The sequence below is a fragment of the Zonotrichia albicollis genome, chromosome 2 (assembly GCF_047830755.1).
Source record: "Zonotrichia albicollis isolate bZonAlb1 chromosome 2, bZonAlb1.hap1, whole genome shotgun sequence".
NCBI lineage: Eukaryota > Metazoa > Chordata > Aves > Passeriformes > Passerellidae > Zonotrichia > Zonotrichia albicollis.
This window is the reverse complement of record NC_133820.1, coordinates 62,992,901-63,012,097: the sequence shown is the minus strand read 5'-3', so window position 1 is coordinate 63,012,097 and position 19,197 is coordinate 62,992,901. Positions and strand designations below refer to the sequence as shown.

Here is a 19,197-nt window from a genome sequence, read left to right as displayed (position 1 = left end):
TTCAAATTTCACTATTCACAATTAAATGTGTGTTAAATTTATATGGTTTAGTTTTAGGTAGAACCACTCTCTCTATGACCATAGTGGTCTAGGAACTAAGTCTTAAGTTTTCACTGGGTCTGTTTTAAAAATAGAAAGAAACTTCAGATTCTGTCAGTTATCATTGCCATAATTTGGACAGTGGAAAAGCCTAATCTAACAAAAAGCAAAACAAGCTGAACTGAACAGCTTTCTTCCCTCTTGGAGCAGAAAATACAATGCTCAACCAGTTTTTAAATGTGTCTTCATATTTTTGTTGTTGGATGCAGCTGGAGAATTAACTTGTAGCTATTATCTCTTAATTACTATCTGACAATTTTCGTAGCAGTTTTACCGCTTTTGATTCTCAGAATTGTTGTAGACCAGAAAGCACTCGTGGAACCACACGAGCCCTGAATGTGATAACAGTAACACTATACCCAGGTCGTACATCTCAGCTTTTAATCCACAGACCTAATGAGACCATCATTAAATGCTTAATGGAGTTTTGTGGGCAGTTCATTTAACACCAGCAGCCCCCAGATCACAATTTGAGAGCTGATCTTTTGAATTCTGCAAGTAAGAAGCTGAATATAGACTTCTTAGAATGTAAAAAACCAAACTGATTGCAGGGGGTCTGGAAATTTGTGCTAAATTGTCATATAATTGTCTATAATTGTCAAATATTTAAACTCCTCAAATTTCTTTTGCCTTGCTCAATGTCCCCAAGTCCTTGTCACAGCTGCTATCCTTGTAGCAGGCAGTGATTCCTTCCAATTGCTAGCTCGTACACAAAATGTTTTATCTGTAAACCAGCTTCTATTAACAGAAAGCATCTTCTGCAAACCTTTTCCCTTACACATCCTGTTTTTCCCACTTCCACAACATCTTAATAATGTCTTCCTTATGGTTGCAGTTATTTTTAGAAAGCCTCAAAGACATTCCCAACAGAAAAGAGAAAATAAAAGGAAATAGTATTTTGTATTTTATAACCTTCCTATAATTGTACAAGAGTTATCTAATATTCCCAATTTAATATCCAAGAAGTCAGAATTGAGAAGTAGAAGACACTCCAGATTATATTGTAAACAAAAAAACACCTGCTCATATTTCTTGTTAATATTTTCCTAAATTTCAAGTAGTTTCATATATACAACTGGCAACACTTTAAAAACACCAGCATTTGAAGTAAATCCATGTACAGACCCTGGGATAGTCCACTGAAATTGAGTGAATGTTAAACATTGTGGGAATAGATTATTGCAAATTACAGTAAAGTTTGCTCCGTATGTCATAAAAATATAAAACCTTCTCTGCATTCCTGAGTTACCCCCTGCAGATTTTTGAGTGCTTTGTTTACACCAAAGATGCATTTTTTTTTATTCCCTTTTATTTTTAAATCTACATTTAAAGTTTTCTATTCAGATCATCCTAGTCTAGACTTAAAAAAAAAAAAATCAATCAAACAAATAAAAATCCAAAACCATACAAAAAAGAAAACAAAAAGAAACCCCAGAAGATAAAAGGAAGATTTCTTTTACAGGCACTCCATATTGAAGAAATTCTATAGTTAAGACTGAGCGTTCTACAGCAGGCAAAGAATCATGCAATAATCTTCCACCCAGCCCAAAAGAATTGCCATTTCACTCCAAATCTGAACCATGCAAAAGAAAAAAAGCCTTTTTGGAATGGGGAGTTTTTCAAGAATTCATCTTTTTAAGGAAACTGCGACAGCACAACTTTTCTTAGCAATGGAGAGAACACAATACAGAATCTGTTGCACAAATGAAAAAAAAACCACCAAACAAAAACTAAAACTGCAATTGCTTTAGTTTTCTGAATGTCATTTTGCTAAATTTATCCTGGGCTCTTTTCTTCAAATACACTTAATTAATTCAAGGATCTAATATTCAGCATCTGTTCTACTAATGAGAAATAGATAAACTGCTTTATAAATACAGAGGCAATGGGATACATGTAAGAGCAGTTAATTCTATAGCAGATTGTTGAGAAGAGAGTTTTGCAGCAGAATTTAGGACTGCTTAAGAATGAAGGGCCCAGATTTGCCAGAACTCCAACTGATTCACTGAAATAAGGGAACTGTGCACAGGGAGGACTGTGAGACAGCTGAAAAAGGAACTGTGTGCTTCTGTCTTTCTCCATTAGAAAACAAGGTATCTCATAAAAAGAGAATGGGCTGAGCTCCAGGTTAACAATCATTCCAGCCAGACCCTACAGGGATGTCTACATCAGAGATCTCTGAATAATTTGCTTCTGTTGAGTAGATCTCCATTAGATAGAAATCTAGGCCACATGTAAGTACCTCAAGTGAATACTGAGATCTTACCCTAATCTCTTCATGAATTCCATTCCTGTTTCAATCATCCCAAAGTTAAAGGGTGGAATGACCTTTACTGTCTGTTCTATAGTATTTTTGCTTTCATGTTTCATTATTCCAAAACAAAAAGTAAATTTCTTTTTTGTAAGTGGATGTACATACATGATCTATGCCACAAATAAAATATACAAAGAGGAAATAAATAAGAACTACTACTTTAAAATTTCAATATGGGCTCCCAAACACCATCAGTGGGAATGCCAGAGTCTTACCATTCGTGAAGTGAAGAAGGAAGAAATTAAGTAAAAATGAGCTCACACTTGTTGTTAAATTGAATGTATGTATTCTACAGGATCTACAAAATGTGATCTGAAAAGCTCTGCAGAACAGAGATATGGAGGATCAGAGACCAAACAAGATGTTGGTGTGGATTCAAACAGGCATACCAGGAGATGTGACTCAATCCTACAAAGTCATACAGGATATGGAGCTGAGTAAAGACATGATTAACCACTCTTTTCATAGTATAAACAGTAAAGCACATAGTGACTTCATGCATTTAAGCAGGCTTAAGGAAAACAAAGACAAGAAGTGCTTCAAAGGTTATATAATTGCTTTGTCAGGCTCAATGCCGTAGGATATTATGGAAGCTAAAAGCGTAAGTAGCTTCAAAAAAGATTAGATAAAGTCTAGAAGGATGAATTCCTCAGTGGTTATTAAATATGACAGCTCAAACACCCACTCTAGTTGTTAAAATCCTAAATACTGAACAGAGTGTTATTAGAGCAATCAATATGCTTGCTTGTACTTCTGCATTTTGATGTAAGGTGCAAACAGCCACTGTTGGTGGCAGAATGCTGAAGCAGACAGGCCCTTGGGCTGACCCAGTGAGGCAGCTTATGGAGCCTCTTCCTTTTGGGAGAGAAGTGCAACACAGCTTGAGTGGACTTCTATTACCATGACCAGTTTCAATTACAGAACTACAGACTGAAAGTATGGTTGGGTTTGGGAGGGATTCAGGAGGTACTACACAAAATTTGAACTGTGTACCTTGTGGATAGAAAGTTATTCATTAATGTAATTAATTACAACACAGTAGATTCCACATGGAAATCAAGAAACACTTTTCTGTGGTGAGGCTGACTGAGCACTGACACAAATTGCTCAGGGAGGTGATGGAGTCTCCATCCTCAGAGATGGTGAAAAGCTGTCCCAACACAGTCCTGAACAACTGGCTGTAGATGGCCCTGCTTAAGCACAGGTGCTGGATCAGGTGGCCTCCTGCATCCCCTTTCCAGCCTCAGCCATTCTAGGATTCTGTGGGTCTTTGAGTCAGTGAAGGAGAAAGCTTACAGGTCCTTTCCCCCTTTAAGAGTTACTCTGGCAGAGAGTGGCCAGTAGCAGGCCTGCTGTAAGTGTTTTTATGCAGCGGAGATGTCACATCAATCTTCCAGTTTCAAACCTCTTTTCTCTTCCCATTAGCAGCTTCTGGAAGGAGGAGGGTGAGACAGCCTTTTGTAACTGATTGCTTTCAGTGGCCTACCTTGCCCTTTCAAGGCTGAGAAGAAATATATTCTGAACCAGCAATCCCTCTGCTTCTCCACAGCAGTTCAAGGATGCACAAGCATTAGAAGTCTGAGAATCAGTATGAAACTTCTTTTCATTCATCAGATTATGGATACTCACAAGTGGTCTGATGCCCAGCAGGGCATCTGCTCCCTTCGAAACTGTGATTCACAGCAAGACTGAGGGAGAGCACCTGTTCTAAGGAGGAAGGATGGGCTGCACTCTTCATATCTGTCACAGTGATGAATAGCTCCACCTTCCTTTTAATCTTTATGGACGGGCAATGATGAACAGGAATGGAGTTGAACAGGCAAGAAGAAGCCTTTTTTTTTTTAATTCCACAGTAGGATTCATTCAATTTGAAGCAGAAACCAAACTAAGTGAATGACTTTATTCCACAATTTGTTTTTATTTTATTGTCCTAGACAGATGGTAAAATCCAGTATTTAAATAATACACACAGTCTCCATATAGTGGAGAAATGTGTGCATAATAACCAAATTTGAAAATGTAGTCTTCTGTATCAGTGCATGAAAATCACTGCTACTGAGCCAGGCAGTATCGACACACAATATTTTAAGAAATGGATGTGTAATGATTAAAGCTGTGTTAGGTAACCATCTATAGAGACACACACACACACATATATATATATTATCCCCAAAAAATAGATGGAAATGGCAAACTAAAAAGTTATAATTTCATAGAATGGTTCTGCAGTATCATACACCAGGACAAGAAATAAAAACCACAAAGGGCATTCAATGGAACTGCAGCCCAATTAATGTTGTGCCTTTTTTATATTTTTTATATAAAAGATATCAAAACACCACCATTTCAAATGATGCCTAAAATGTTTGCTTTAAAAATATAACCCCCAATATATTTTAAGAATATTAAAGAATATTCTTAAAGAATGATAATGTAGCCTGATTTCAAGACAGCTTAGGTGTGTACTTGCTCATACTTATCAATATTTACAATGAAGGACTTCCAAAATCAAGACCTTAATGTTATTTTTTTGACTACAAAAAATAATTGTGTCCTTTCACTTTTGCTTATAGCAATATTTTTCCAGTTAACACAGCAAAAATAGTAAAGAGACATCATAAAAAAATTTATTAATTGCATGTCTGATAATTACATTAATGTATAGCAAATTGCCAGCCCATGCATTCACACCATCCAAACAAAATCCACCAAAAAAAATGAGAAGGTTTTTAAATTGAAGTAAAAGTAAAGAAAAAAGTAATCTCAATTGCTGAATGGCCAGGAAAAAAATATTTGATCTTTTACTGCAAACCACATTTGCAGTCTCCTGTGTCTATTACCTACATTACTTCAGAGGAGTCTATCCTTTCTAGGCCTCATTGTCTCCCCTTTCAAAGACCTATATTAACTACAACTAATTTTTACAGGATGCTCTAGATGACATTTAGTATGGAAGAAATAGTCACAGATATTAAAGGCACAAACAAGGCATCCCATTCAAATAACAAAATTACGCTTGTCAATAATGCAATATTTATAAAATATTTCTCCCTTTTTAGTGATGATACTCTGCCTGAGCTTTCATCTGCTAAGAACTTACAACTTTGGGCAGATAAAAACATCAGATTTTTTTTTTTAATACAAGATTAAAAAAAAAAACATGGGAGGGAAGGATGTAATGAAGGAAGAAGTAAACAGAGTAGACAGGGGATGACTTCTGGTCTCCCCTTCTGGTCTCCCCTGCAAACTAATAGTGGCCATGCAAAAAAGGTTTATGAATACCAATGAGTAGACATCATAAAGCATGCTGTTTTGTTACAGGAATCATTATCTTAATGGTCATCCCTTTAAATGAAATATTAAATAACTATGAAATATTTTTCTTACTAAGTACTACTTATCTGATATAATAAGCATTTCAAATGCAAAATGTTATAAACATTCTGTATATCAAAGTCTAACAGTTTGATCATAAATTTAAATTTTTGAAGGAATTAGCAGAAAGGGGACAAGAGCCCCTAAAGAAGAAGAGTCAGCTGAAAATAGTAGTTTGCATTATTAACAACAATTTCTTATATGACCACTAGGTGGGAATATTGTACTTACAGTTGGGGATGTGGCTGCTGACAGCAATGGTAAAATTCCTCCACAAGCAATAATAATATTGTCTACCATCTGGGAAATGAGGTGTATTGTGTTGTGTACAAAAATAATATTTTCATTGCTATTGACAAAGTCCATCACTGACTTCGTGGAGTGACTGCAAGGACAGAAGAAAAGAAGGATTAAAAACAAACAATTAAAATAAATTTTAGATAAATATATTCTTTGCAACCATACTGTGAATGTTCCTTTGATAAAAAGGAAAACTTTTGTCTACAAAACTTTGCATGTAAATTGTCTAAAAATATCAACAAGGCTAGTCTAATGAAAAAAATGATTGCTATCTCTTTCTGCACAGGATTACATTCAAATACTCAGCTGAGAACAACATTCTCTAACCTTTTATTCCCATCAACCAATACTTCACTTCACAGGCAGTTCTGCTGACGGCAGTGAAGTTGTTTCTGCAGCCTGAAAGCAACTATTTAATATTGACTTCACCATGCTGCAGCAGTGCTATTTGAAGCACCCTTGATAACATCTAATGATAACACCCGCTACTGTTTTAAAGGAGAAACTCAATAACATGGCCAGTACTTGATTCAATATTAACTTTGCTAACTGATAATAAGCCTAACATTAATAATAGCTCCACAAGCCACAGATGCTTGTAAGATAGGTTGAAATCTCAGCGACTTCTAATTGGTGAGCAACTGTCCCATGAAACAGTCACTCCCCAAAAATATAAAACCCCTGTGTGAAAATATTGATGAATACTCTCAGTATGGTCTTTCCCCAAAGCAACATCTGTTGTCGGCCACCAAACAAAAATTAAAGGCAGCAACTGAAAATATACCATCTGAGCTTTAACCTTCAGGCATTATCTGAACACATCCCATATACTTGGCCAAAAGCAAAACATCAAAATTGTCTATTTCCAAGTGAGTAGCATAGAAAAGTTCAACAAACTGGAAATGTAATGTAGTATAAATTACTCCTTCGACAAAAATATGCTCAAGTTTTGTGATAATTATCTATTCTCTAGTGGAAATTAGCGTAAATTGTCTCCTTATATTATAGTTGCAAACTACCTCTATTAACATGTACAAAACATACAAAAACACTAGGAAACCACATTGCTGTCATAAAATATTAGATGATCACCAAGACAAAACTCAGCCAGTAGATGGTATGCAAAAGAAAATTTGTCAATAGAGTGTTTCCTTAGAAAATGTTATAGGAAAGAGATTTTATTTATACACCTTGCAGGTAGAGAAGATCTTTTAATTAATCAATTAGTAAGATGGCCATTAGCAGAAGTTATCCCGTCTGGAACAGGGGCAGTAGATTCTAATGCTAAATATAAGCTGGAAGAGCAGCTCAGTTTGTTTAGGCATTCAGGATTTATACAACTCCACAAGAAAACAGGAATTACTACCTGTAAAAATTACTACCTGTGAAATTGAGCTGTTCCAGGCTGGGAAGGGGTAAAGAGAGAAGATAGAAGATACAGAGAGGCACTGCAGCTAACACCAACGGTTTTTCTCCCCACTATCCCTTGTAACATCCCCATTCTTACATGCCTAATTTTTCCTTATTGATGGCAGCACAGATCAGGAGTTAAAGAAGAGACAAGGACGCACCTTCTCCAAACATGTACATCTGTTTCTAGTGCAAAAAGCAAGTCTGTCAGGAGCCGCTGGTGCATGGGAGACCATTTGAACTCTGGAATACGAAACATAGTTGTGCGTGGACCTGGACTAAACTGCCGTCGCTGCTCTTCCGTCATTGGCATTCCTCGAAATCCCAAGTCAACACGTAAATCCCGGTCTTGCTGGGTGACAGATCGACCCTGTATTGCCTACACCAACAAGAGGTTCAAAAGTGATGTTAACTGCATGCAGCGTGTTTTTGAACACAATACAGAATCTGAGAAAGGACAGGACAAAACAATGTGGCCCCAAATCACAGGAGACATCGGTGTTCCAAGGCAGGCAGTATCCTTCAGTAAAGGAGCTGCTCCAAGCCAAATCAGTCAGTGCTGTTGGGGGATGTGGCTGGCCCCCTTTTCAGCTACTCACCAAGATTTTTCTCTCAGATTCTTCACTTGAAGTCTTACAGAAAAGACCAAATGTAGTCCCATCCAAGGCCAGCGACAAGACTTTGTTTATATGTAACAATTATATTTTGAACTAATAAACATGGACAAATTACATACTGGCGGCTTCAAGGAATGTACATTTTTGGATGGCTCCTCATTTTTGAAAACCAATTTATTTATCTGGTCTTTTTAGCAAGATAATTAGAGAATTACATCTAATCTCCCAAATCCCATTTTAGCAATTTAAAAACAAAAGAGAACTTTACAAAACAATTATGTTAGCAATGTAAAAATGGACACAGCACTGGAGTTGAGCTGAAAAGCTTCTTGTTTATTTAGTCAACCTTGATCTCCTATAGCCAGTGTTATGAAAGTAGAAAAGGTTTTCTTTATATAATTTGACCTCTTGGGACTAAAATTATTACAGTTGCTTGCATTTACTATCTTTTTCTTAGGGTTATCTTTAAATGACTTTTTTTCTTAGATTTAGCTAAGATTTTAATTTTTCACATGAATTTCTGCATTGTGCTTTTAGATTGTATTTTCCATATTTTCTAGTTAGAAACATAGGAAAGAGTGAATTTTATATAGTCATGATATATATATGAACTCAATATTTGATCTATTATTAATAAAGGCATTAACTCTCAGGAGTAAGCAGTAGTTCCCATCTCTGTCACAAAATTTTATTGCTTTCTTTCAGTCCATTAGAATAAAAGAGAGTTACTTCTTACTGATAAGGCAGGGAGATGATTGTAGACCTGCTTTTAGAGAATTTGAGGTTAGCAACTCCAGTCAAATACATTCTCCTTCAGGTACTACTGCAGGTAACCCTCATGCCAGCAGCAACAATGGTATAATAACTTCAACATAACAGAGGAGCTTTTATTTAGCCAATAATACTGTATCTGCAAGAATGGGCTTTGATGTGCATTGCCACTGCACAAACAAGCATGAAACATATAAGTATCTCCACTTAGGTGGCTGGTCTTTAAGCAACATTCAGTGGTCTCAAGGAGATCAAATCTAATGAGGCAGTTACCACACCTACAACAATCAAAACTCCAACCAGCAGCTCCAATGTATACATGCTAAAATAAAATTTCTCATTATTTAAGAATACAATTATTTTCCATTTATTTTTTATTTAATAATTACTTCAATTATTTTTTTACAGTTTACTTTATTTTAAGAAAAAGTATTTAACCATGCACACCTTAGAGTTCATAGCACACAAAGAAGAGATTTGAAGATTAATTTCTGCTAGTTGCTCAGTTGATAATTCTTCTTAAGAATATTATTTTGAAGAGAAATTAATGCCGACATATTTAAACCAATTCATTGTAAATTTTCATTTATTTTAGTAGGAAATAACGTAATTTATCTAGTATATGTAATATATATTTTCTATACAGCCATGATAGATTTCACTTTATGGCATTTCCAAAGAAAATGGGCCTGGAAGGTGTATATTTTTCATATAATTACAGAAATATACTTCAAATATCTCTCAGATCTCATACTATTAATCTCCCCCTCAGCAAAGATCAGTGATTACATTAGACACACACAGATACTGGAAATTTACCTGGGTTGTGGTAGTTGTCTGGATCTTCCGTATCTCCTTCCCTGCCTCCTTACCATCATCAGATCTTTCTGTATCTGATATTATACTTCCTGCATCAACATTAGGTACAGTTTTGCTACCAGAAGACTCTGTCTCAAGAGTTGTGGCAGTCATTTCAGCATATTCTAGTCCTTTAGATGATGAAGACAACTCCCTCTCAGAAATGCTATTCATTCCATCGGAAGTGGTGTGAATCTTGAACTCTTTGTCCTCTATTATACTTGAAGAACAAGTTATATCTACACTACCTGTCATATGTGCAAGCAATCCCAAATCATCATTTACACCAAGATGCATCTGTGTCTCTTGCACATTTGGAATGGCAATGTGATTACTTGAAAGTTCAGGAAGGAGTTTCTCCTCCTGACTAGGTATTTTATCAAAGAGAAATGAGGTATTGTTAGTAGAAGGTTCATCTTTCTCATCAGCCAGAGTTATTAATGGACCATTATCTTTTTCCTCATTCTTCTTGATAATACCCACACTTCCATGAACATTGTTTTGGAGCTTCTCAACAGCTGCACTATATACATTATCTAGAAGAGATTCCACTTCTACCAGTGCACCATTTTCTCCAGTTCCCAGTGTCTCTGGTGATAAATCCATATCATCAAGTTTTACTTCGGTAGCTTCTACTTTTTCAGCTTTTATATCAACTAAAAGGTCGTGGACTTCTACATGCACTCCTCCTCCTCCAGGTCTCTCAGCAGTTCCAAGCACATCATCTGACACCTTTGAAGCCATGAGTAAGTCCCTCGTATCTGTATTGACGGGGTAATCTGTTTCACTTTCTGGGCTTTGACTTTGTGAAAGATCTTCTATCTCTCGAATTTCCATTCCACCTTTTGCTCCCGTTGTCTGAGAGGAAAGACCTGAGATGGTGCTCACATTCCCCTTCTTCCCCTTTTTTATGTTTTCTTCCTCTTGCCTTTGATACTCTTCATACATTTTTGCTAGATATTCCTTGTGAGCTTCATATGTGACCTTAAAAAGAAAAGAACATTTAGATTATGTGGATAAATATACATTAGATTAATTGGGCAAAATGTAGCAAGATTTTTAGGAACATATTAAGTACTGCTTACTAAGTGTTTGACAAGAAAAAAAGCCACCTTGACATGAGTATTGAGAGCCACCAGATGGCACTAAATCACTTTACATCTTATATTGCTGTATTGCTAAAGATTTGGGGGTTATTAGTATTTCAAAAAAACATCTATGAGCTGTTTCTTACCTTGGAATGGGCTATAGAAAGAGTATCCACCCACACTCTCCAGCCTCCCCATTCATATTTTATTGCATGGTACAAGAGAATACGGAAAATGTTGTAAACCATCTCTGTGATCTTCTGCTCTTCAGAGTTCTTAGGATTAATGTATCCCAGAGAAAACATCCAGTCCTGCCACACTGAACACTGAAGTAAACATCTAAAGTGAAATAATTAGTTCAAAATGTATCCAAACAAAGCTTCTTTATTTTAACATTACAATGGTTAAGATAAGAACATCAATCCAATGTTAGGAATAAACATCAATCCAATGTTAGGAATAAACTTAAAAATAGTTCAGCATGAAAAAAATAACTAAAATATACTAGAGAGAAGAATCCAGTATTAGTTACTGAACTAAGATATGTTACCACAAATGTATTAAATTTATTTTAAATATATTTATTTTACTACAGACTCTAAAACTCTACACAGAATATAACAAATAGCTATTACCCAGAAATCAATGAGGAGAAAATACTACTTGCATGGACGTACCTTCTGTTTTCACGGCTATTACTAAAGAGTTTTATCATATCAGATAAGAACAATCGTCGAACTTCCATCAGCTCTGCACTTGGCGTGGAGTTTTTTAACAGTGTTGCCACCACCTTAAGAATCACTTTGAAAGAATAAATTAGTTATGTAAAGCACTTTACCAATGTTTAAAAAAAGAAATAATTGCTAACAGCCATTAATGTAAGAGGTAACTGCAACCCATATGTATCTAAGATACATGAATGAATTGTTCTCACTTTTTGAACCAACATTTCAAAAAACCCTCTAGGTGACACATTTATCAAACAAACATAATATATTGTCCTTACTTGGATTCTGAATTTTCACTGTTGAATCTGGCTCTGGATGGGGTTTATGAACAACTTGGGTGCATACTTGTTCTGTCAAAATCTAAAACAGAATATTAACTTCCTTTACCATTTTTAATCAAACACTACAGTATTTCTTTGTTATTTTTAAAATTTGTTAAGAACATTTAACATGGCCACATGCAACATGATATTAAAAAATTAGGTAAAATATTTTAAATCTTGAAAACCAGAATAAAGCAATTCCTCTATGCAGGGATAAAGATTTTCATGGTTGCACTGTAGCTGATTAGCTAAACTTTGAGTTTGTTACCTAAATATACAATAACAGTATTTTAAAGACATTAAATTCATATTTCTCATATTTTTATACATTCACACATCAAATATCTTTCACAAGCAACATACATCAACAATTATTCTCATATATGTCATCAAAACCAAACCATTTTTAAAACTGGGTTTGGTTTCCTCCAACTAGCAAAGGGTAAGAGTCAGAGTTAGCATTCTGTAGGTATAATGCTGGGGCTTCACATAATGAGGAAGACAGAAAATTCTCCTGTTGCTTGAATTGTACCTGACAACCTAATTAATCTGTATTGAGGCAACACCAGAAACCTTTCACACTGGGATACCTGTCACTGGATGTGTATATGCAACTTTGTTTTTAAGAACAAGCTAAAAATTCAATGATATCAACACAGAAAGGCTAAAAATTCAATGACATCAACACAGAATTCTCAGTAAAGAGAATTAGTAAAGAGATTTAGAAAAGCTACATTCAAGTAAATGTATTTCAAAATTGAGTAATTTCACTAGCAATATTTATTTTAACGAAGAACTTTAGGTCTCTCATTAAAAAATAATCAAACTAATGTCAGTCATGAACACAGAATCTTAGAATAGGTCTTGATATATTGGTATTTAAAACAGAATGCAAATATGCCTTACTTTGTATGAGAGAATATGGAAAATATCTGTTCCTTAGCATCAGTTTCTTAGCAAATCTTCAGTACTTAGACCACTTAATTCCTTTTTTCTCCTTTCCTCTGACTATTTTTTCAAATGTTAATGTCTGTGGATGCTGAACTCCATGAGGACTTGGATTTTGTCAATGAGTTATGCATTTTTCTGAGAATACCAATCATAGAAGCATTCAGAAAACTGAATGCAGGAACTAGACTCAGGCTCAAGTGGCCAGACCATAAAAGGTAATGTACAACAAAAAGAACTTGGATCTAAGTCACTGGCAAATAGATAACGTTTAGGTTTTTACAATCATAGGATAATAATTTTCCACATTACTCAGATTTAGAACCCTGAAAACCAAGCACTCCTGTAGTTTCTTTTTTCTTCTCTGGAACCTACCTTGAGCATTTAGTCCCTAAATCTATTTGCAAGTAAAAAAAGCACTAAAAACCTTTTTAGTGCATAAGATTTTCAGAAATTGTGAGAAATTCTGTTCTAAGGAACCACTTTAGCAATAATTGAAAATGAAACATGAGATTGATGTGTGCAGGCATGAAGACATGGGTTTCAACCACATGATGTTCTCGATAGTTTGCTTTTACAAAATTGCTCTTCATCAAAACTGAAGCCTCTACAAGAACCTGGTAGAACAGCAGAATGCTTTGGGATCATTCTTATTTACCTCAAGCAGTATCAGCTACATAAAAGTGGCTGGGTTAGTTACCATTTGGCACGGTTGAAAAAGAAAAAACAACAGCACTCTTCAAAATTTTGTAAACATAAAATGAGTGACATGAAAAAGAAGAAAGAAAAGAGAGGCGGCTCTGACTTAAGCATTTTCCATTTCAATGGAAACACACTCTCCAAACAATGGAGAAGTATGAGTAATTGGAGGTCTGCAGTATCTGTTGTGGTTTTGGTTTTTGTTTGGGTTTTTTTGGTTTTTGCTTTTTTTTAGTGAAAAGTGATGAACATCCTAAGGAACAGAACCTCTTCTATCAGAAGTTGAAAGTTTTATAGAACCTATGTAAAAATTAGGACACTTAATAAAAATATCTAAAACATGGCAAAATACATTGCGAAACAAGAAACACTTTCTCAAAATTTCTAAAGTTTTTCTCAAAAATCTTGAGACTCAGGATATTATAGAGCACACATATTTTAAGTCATGCTTTTTAGAGCAGAACAATAATCTTTACATTTAACAATTTGTACCTCATAAAGCGTGTTATATGTTGTAACGGTCACTGTGTTTGTGTGCAGCATCAACCTTTCTCCCAGAAGTGTGAAAAGACTGTGAGTATGCATGATTTCAACCTTTCTCCTGTAAGAGAAAATAGAAACATTAGCCACATGTCACTTTAAATAAAAGCAAGGTAAAACCCAAAAGCCAAATATTTTGATGCTGTACTAAAAGGCTCCCAATCTTGTTATTTTATATACATTTAAGATGTTTCCCACAATTAATGTAATTGTACAAATATACCAATGTCCTCAGAAAACAATGTCGTATTTAGGATGGGCTTTTGTATTGAAAAAAATAAAAATCACACCATCCTCAAAGTCAACTCCTACTGTCTTACTCAGGGTAAGAAAGTTAAAGATGTGCACAGGCTGGTTAAAATCTTATCACTGAAGAACACAACTTTTGTCACATCACAAGAACTCAGGACAATCCAGCTTCATATTTTCCAATATTTATCACAGAACTGGTTAGGTTGGAAGCAACCACAGTGGATGATCTGGGTCAGTACCCCTTAGATTGCTCAAGCAATCTGTATCTGTTAATACTAATATATATTGTGTGTGTGTGTGTGTATATATATATATATATGGATTTTTCAGTACCACCTTTCTTCTTTATATATCATTCTCTCATGAAGGCAAAATATTAAATCCTGGAATAAAATGTTACAATACACTGAAAAGTTATGAAATTCTACATGATTGAAATCCAAAACTACGCAAATCTTTAAAAAGTGAGGAAGGAAGCAGTTCACATCAATGAATTCCCCTAGTCCCTAAATTCCACCATTTTAAAATAAGACATAACATCATAAATAGAGGACTTCTCATATTTTGCGTCATTAAATTTACCTATTACTATAATGGATATGAAATAAAAATGATTTTACAAAATAAATAATAATCTATATTAAAACTGCAGAAAAATTTTAAATAGGATAAAGTTTCTAAAAATGATATGCATTCAAAAGCTAAGAAACTGTGTTTTCATGATTATCAGTGAAAATAATACAAACTCTAGAGGTTCATTCTAGAACTTTTGAAATTAATTGATTATTTCATAAATTTCAAAGTAAGTACCACAAAAGAATGGTAAAAATTTGTAACAATGTGTACTTTTGTATGCACAGAAGGGAGTTCATGAATTAATTATGAGAAAACCAACATGTATTCAACCTTTTAAGGTAAGATTTACAAGATAGAAGTAGAAATCCATTAGGAGATTTACATGTGTGGGTAAAACCCAAAAGTAAACAAGAGACTATTATTTCAAGTGGTAAAATAGAATAGAATCAAATATGGCAGAGGAGGAAAAACCAGGATTTTGTCAACTGCTAAGGTTAGACAAAGTAGTCTCTCATCGCAGATGACAAAGAAAAATCAGCTAAGTTATTCAGGCTCTTATGTAACACATTACTGGTCATTTCTGAGAATCAATCACTTCTACTCCATAGCTTCATCTGTGATACATGTATATATGAACTACAGCAACAGTAATTGGTTCAGTACCTATACATTTGTTAGCAATATTGTATTGCTTTAGATTTCATAAATCACATAGCATCTCTTTATGTGAGTCTGCTTCAGTGTGTTACAATGCAGTATCTGTTTCCTGTACTGTGAAACAGGAATATAAGTACTTTGTAATTTTTGCAGTTGACTTCCATTTTATAAAGTCATGTGTATGCACACATATGTATGTGAACAAAAAGGCACAAGCAGTAGCTGAGAAACATGAAATGGAAGGGCATTTTTACTTGCTAAAATCTACATAAAATATGCACATTTGCAGATGTTCAGAGGTCTTAAAAATTAAAAAAAAACATTGAAAGTTACACAGAGTATTCAAGGGGATTTCCATCACTCCAATTACATGAAAAATAAAGTTAATTTTTGCTAAGTACATATGTTCACTCAAGAATGGAAATTGCGTTGATATATCCATAATTGCAAGTAGATGTTAAATTAAAATTTCAGCTTCTGAAAATTTTCTTTTCTTTTCTTGTAACCATAGAATCATAGAATATGCTAAGTTAGCAGGGACCCACAAGGATCACCGAATCCAACACCTGGCCCTGCACAGCACCATCCCCAAGAATCACATATGTGCCTGAGAGCATTGTCCAAACATTTTTGAGCTCTGTCAGGCTGGTGCTGTGACCACTTCCCTGGGGAGCCTGTTCCAGTGCCCAGCCACCCTCTGAGTGAAAAACTTTTTATATTCAACCTAAACCTCCCCTTCATGCTGTTTCCTTGAGTCCTGTCACTAGTCACTGCAGAGGAGAGATCAGAGCCTGTCTCTGCTGTGCCCCTCATGAGGAAGCTGTAACTGCAGTGAGGTCTCCCCTCAACCTCCCCCAGGCTGAACAGATCAAGTGAGCTCAGCCACTCCTCATGCAGCTTCGCCTCAAGGCCCTTCACCATCCTTGTTGCCCTCCTTTGGACACTCTCCAATGGTTTAATGTCTTGTTTATACGGTGACACACAAAACTGCCCCCAGCACTCGAGGTGAGGCCAGCCCCATGCAAAGCAGAGAGAGACAATCCCCTCTCTTGCCTGGCTGGCCATGCTGTGCCTGATGCACCCAGGACATAGGTTGCTAATTGATTTTTTGGATAAATATTTTAAACAAATATACTTATCTGTATACAACCAGGCTTCTGACAAATCAAACCTTCATCTGGTGTATCGTACTTAATCCAACTCCTATCAATGTGAACGACTTTTACTAAGTAATGTTTGAAATGTCCTTGGAGATTCTTGAGTGGACTATCAATTCACTTTATTAATTCCCAGAACAGTATTTGACTTGCTGGATCCCAAAGGAAAAATCTCACTTAGAAGCATATTCTCAGCTAACTGTCTCTCAATTATACAGTCATACTTTATTGATCTTACTGAGAGAAAAGCATTTCTAGCAATACCACACTCTGGCTGGACTCCTACCTCCTTTCCTTTCAAAGGAGGCTTACATGATGAAGCCTCTTGTGAAGCATGTGGATCATTTTTATAATACACAGCCTCCCACTAAAATGCCATTTTGGGCTAATCCCAGCAGGGATTTTAACACCACATGTAGAAGGGGAAAAATGAGCAACAGCAGGCTATGCAGCACTGCATGATTGTTAGCGCCTTCTTGACACTATAATATGGAAGATCAGACTAAGTAAACCCATTTTGTGACATCAGGTCTTTTTAAATGGGAATATTTCTTGCTGCCACATTTTCTCAGTGAGTATTTCTTGAACAGAGATCTGTCCTTACCACCTTTTTAAAACACCACTTGCTTGATGTATCTGCTTTTCCTTCTGAAACATTCCCATGTCAATAAAATGTTCTATTTAGTTTTCCCATCCTTCTAAAACTATTTTTAGAAATGCTGCCCTGAAAATTTTATTGCAATGACACTGATGATTCCAGAAGGAAATTTTAGATCACACTCATGTGTTTCCTGTTAACTTTAGCTGAACATGCAATATATAGTCATAAGAGGTATTTCTGGAAAATGTTTTTCCCTTGTTTTATGACTTGACTTTTCAGATATTTTATATCTGAAAGACAACAAATGTAGTGTTTCAAATGTCATAGTAATAGCAAGTTAAGAGGAAAAAAAAACTTTATCTGATTTATAAAGCTAACAGTGTACAAATTATTAATCCGAAAACCTAATAAAATTTGAAATAATTTCTAAAGACTGACAAAGAATATACAGTAATCATGACAAAAACACAAGAAGAATTGTGAACTTAAATACACCACTACAAAAATTTTAAAATGACACTTACTTATGACCCAAATGTTTAAGAAAATATCCAAGGACCTTCAAAGCTTGCACCCATATACTTTCACTTTTGGAAGCCAATAACTTATAAATTACTCTAAAACAGAAAAACAAATTAAAGCTCAAACATCACATATATATATTCTATCACTAAACGTCATGTATATGGCTTGTATTTCACTGAGCAAGAATATTTATTAAGAAATAAATAAAACCAACAAACTACACAAAATAGGATATACTGAAAGAATCAAGCGCAGCATAAGAGTTTGATAGTGAATTATTGAGGTTAGGGACCTGGTGTAGTTTGGTTCAGTTCAATGTTTTATAACAGAAAGTAACTTATCCTATACTTATATACTTATCTCTTGGGACAATGAAGTAAAAGACAGTCTAAGTATTGGAAGCTTAGGACAAGAGAAACAGACTGGAACACATTAGGTCATATCCTGGAGTACCTGGATGCTAGTGAAAATCTCCTTTCATTACACCCTCGGTTTTTAAATCCTGGACAAAAATAAATGTGCCCTCAAATACTGGCTAATCTAATTATTAAATATTTAATTAATATGGTAGGTTTAAGCACAAATTATGCAGTCTTTCAGAAAGGAAACCAGCCTTGATCTGAGGTCACCAAGAGACAGAAAAGATTACCCTTGGCCTGCACTTTTCTGTAACAAATTTTTGAATTTATATTTTAGTTTCCCATTAGAATTAGCTTGCCTTCAGTTTTTAGTCATTCTTTCTAGTCTTTTTCCACTAAGGAGTGTGTTTTCAGACAATATCTTTCCCTTTTGAAATTACTTCTGCTCTTCCCAAATGAGCCCTGGGGCTTTTGATCTCTGACATTCAAGGCAAATGAACCCCTAATTTTATGTAAGGCTTTGGGAGTGTTTTGTCTTGTCCTTTAAACTCTTGAAAGTTGTAATTTTGTGTATTCCCCACCCTTCTACAACACAGACTTTCAAACATAAAGACTGCACCATCAAACACTTTTAATACCACAAATGTTACATAAAGAAGTCTCCAGTCCTCCAGATCAGACTTAGCCTTCTTCAAAAAATGACAGGAACAGAATTCTGTTTGAATACAAACTATAGGCAGAAAGCAAAGTCCTACCATGAGTCTTTCTTTCAATAAGCATTGTCATTCAAACAGTTTTAAGTACATATCTTAGTACAAAGATCTTAGCATTTAGGCAAAATTGAGCTTGAATCTATCAAGTAGTAGATATTATGGGGCTTTTTCCCTTTTACAAGCCCCTTGCATTTCCTAAAGTATTCTCAGAACAAAAAAAAAACCCCAACATAGCAAATATCAAATTATTAGCATGAAAATTATTAGCCCCTGAAAAGAATTATATT

At 35.1% G+C, this 19,197-nt stretch overlaps 1 protein-coding gene across 10 annotated transcripts in view; it reads right to left on the bottom strand.

Moving 5' to 3' along the window:
- Window positions 1-19,197, bottom strand: part of NBEA (neurobeachin) — a 457,716-nt gene that overhangs the window by 303,540 nt on the left and 134,979 nt on the right. For all 10 annotated transcript variants that reach the window (XM_074535327.1, XM_074535328.1, XM_074535333.1 and 7 more), the window contains exons 17-24: window positions 17,838-17,930; window positions 14,023-14,131; window positions 11,839-11,920; window positions 11,510-11,633; window positions 10,979-11,171; window positions 9,706-10,728; window positions 7,660-7,877; window positions 6,020-6,173 (exon numbers count right to left, since the gene is read on the bottom strand). In XM_074535327.1, coding sequence (XP_074391428.1) covers window positions 6,020-6,173; window positions 7,660-7,877; window positions 9,706-10,728; window positions 10,979-11,171; window positions 11,510-11,633; window positions 11,839-11,920; window positions 14,023-14,131; window positions 17,838-17,930 — 1,996 coding nt within the window. The remainder of the gene's footprint in view (window positions 1-6,019; window positions 6,174-7,659; window positions 7,878-9,705; window positions 10,729-10,978; window positions 11,172-11,509; window positions 11,634-11,838; window positions 11,921-14,022; window positions 14,132-17,837; window positions 17,931-19,197) is intronic.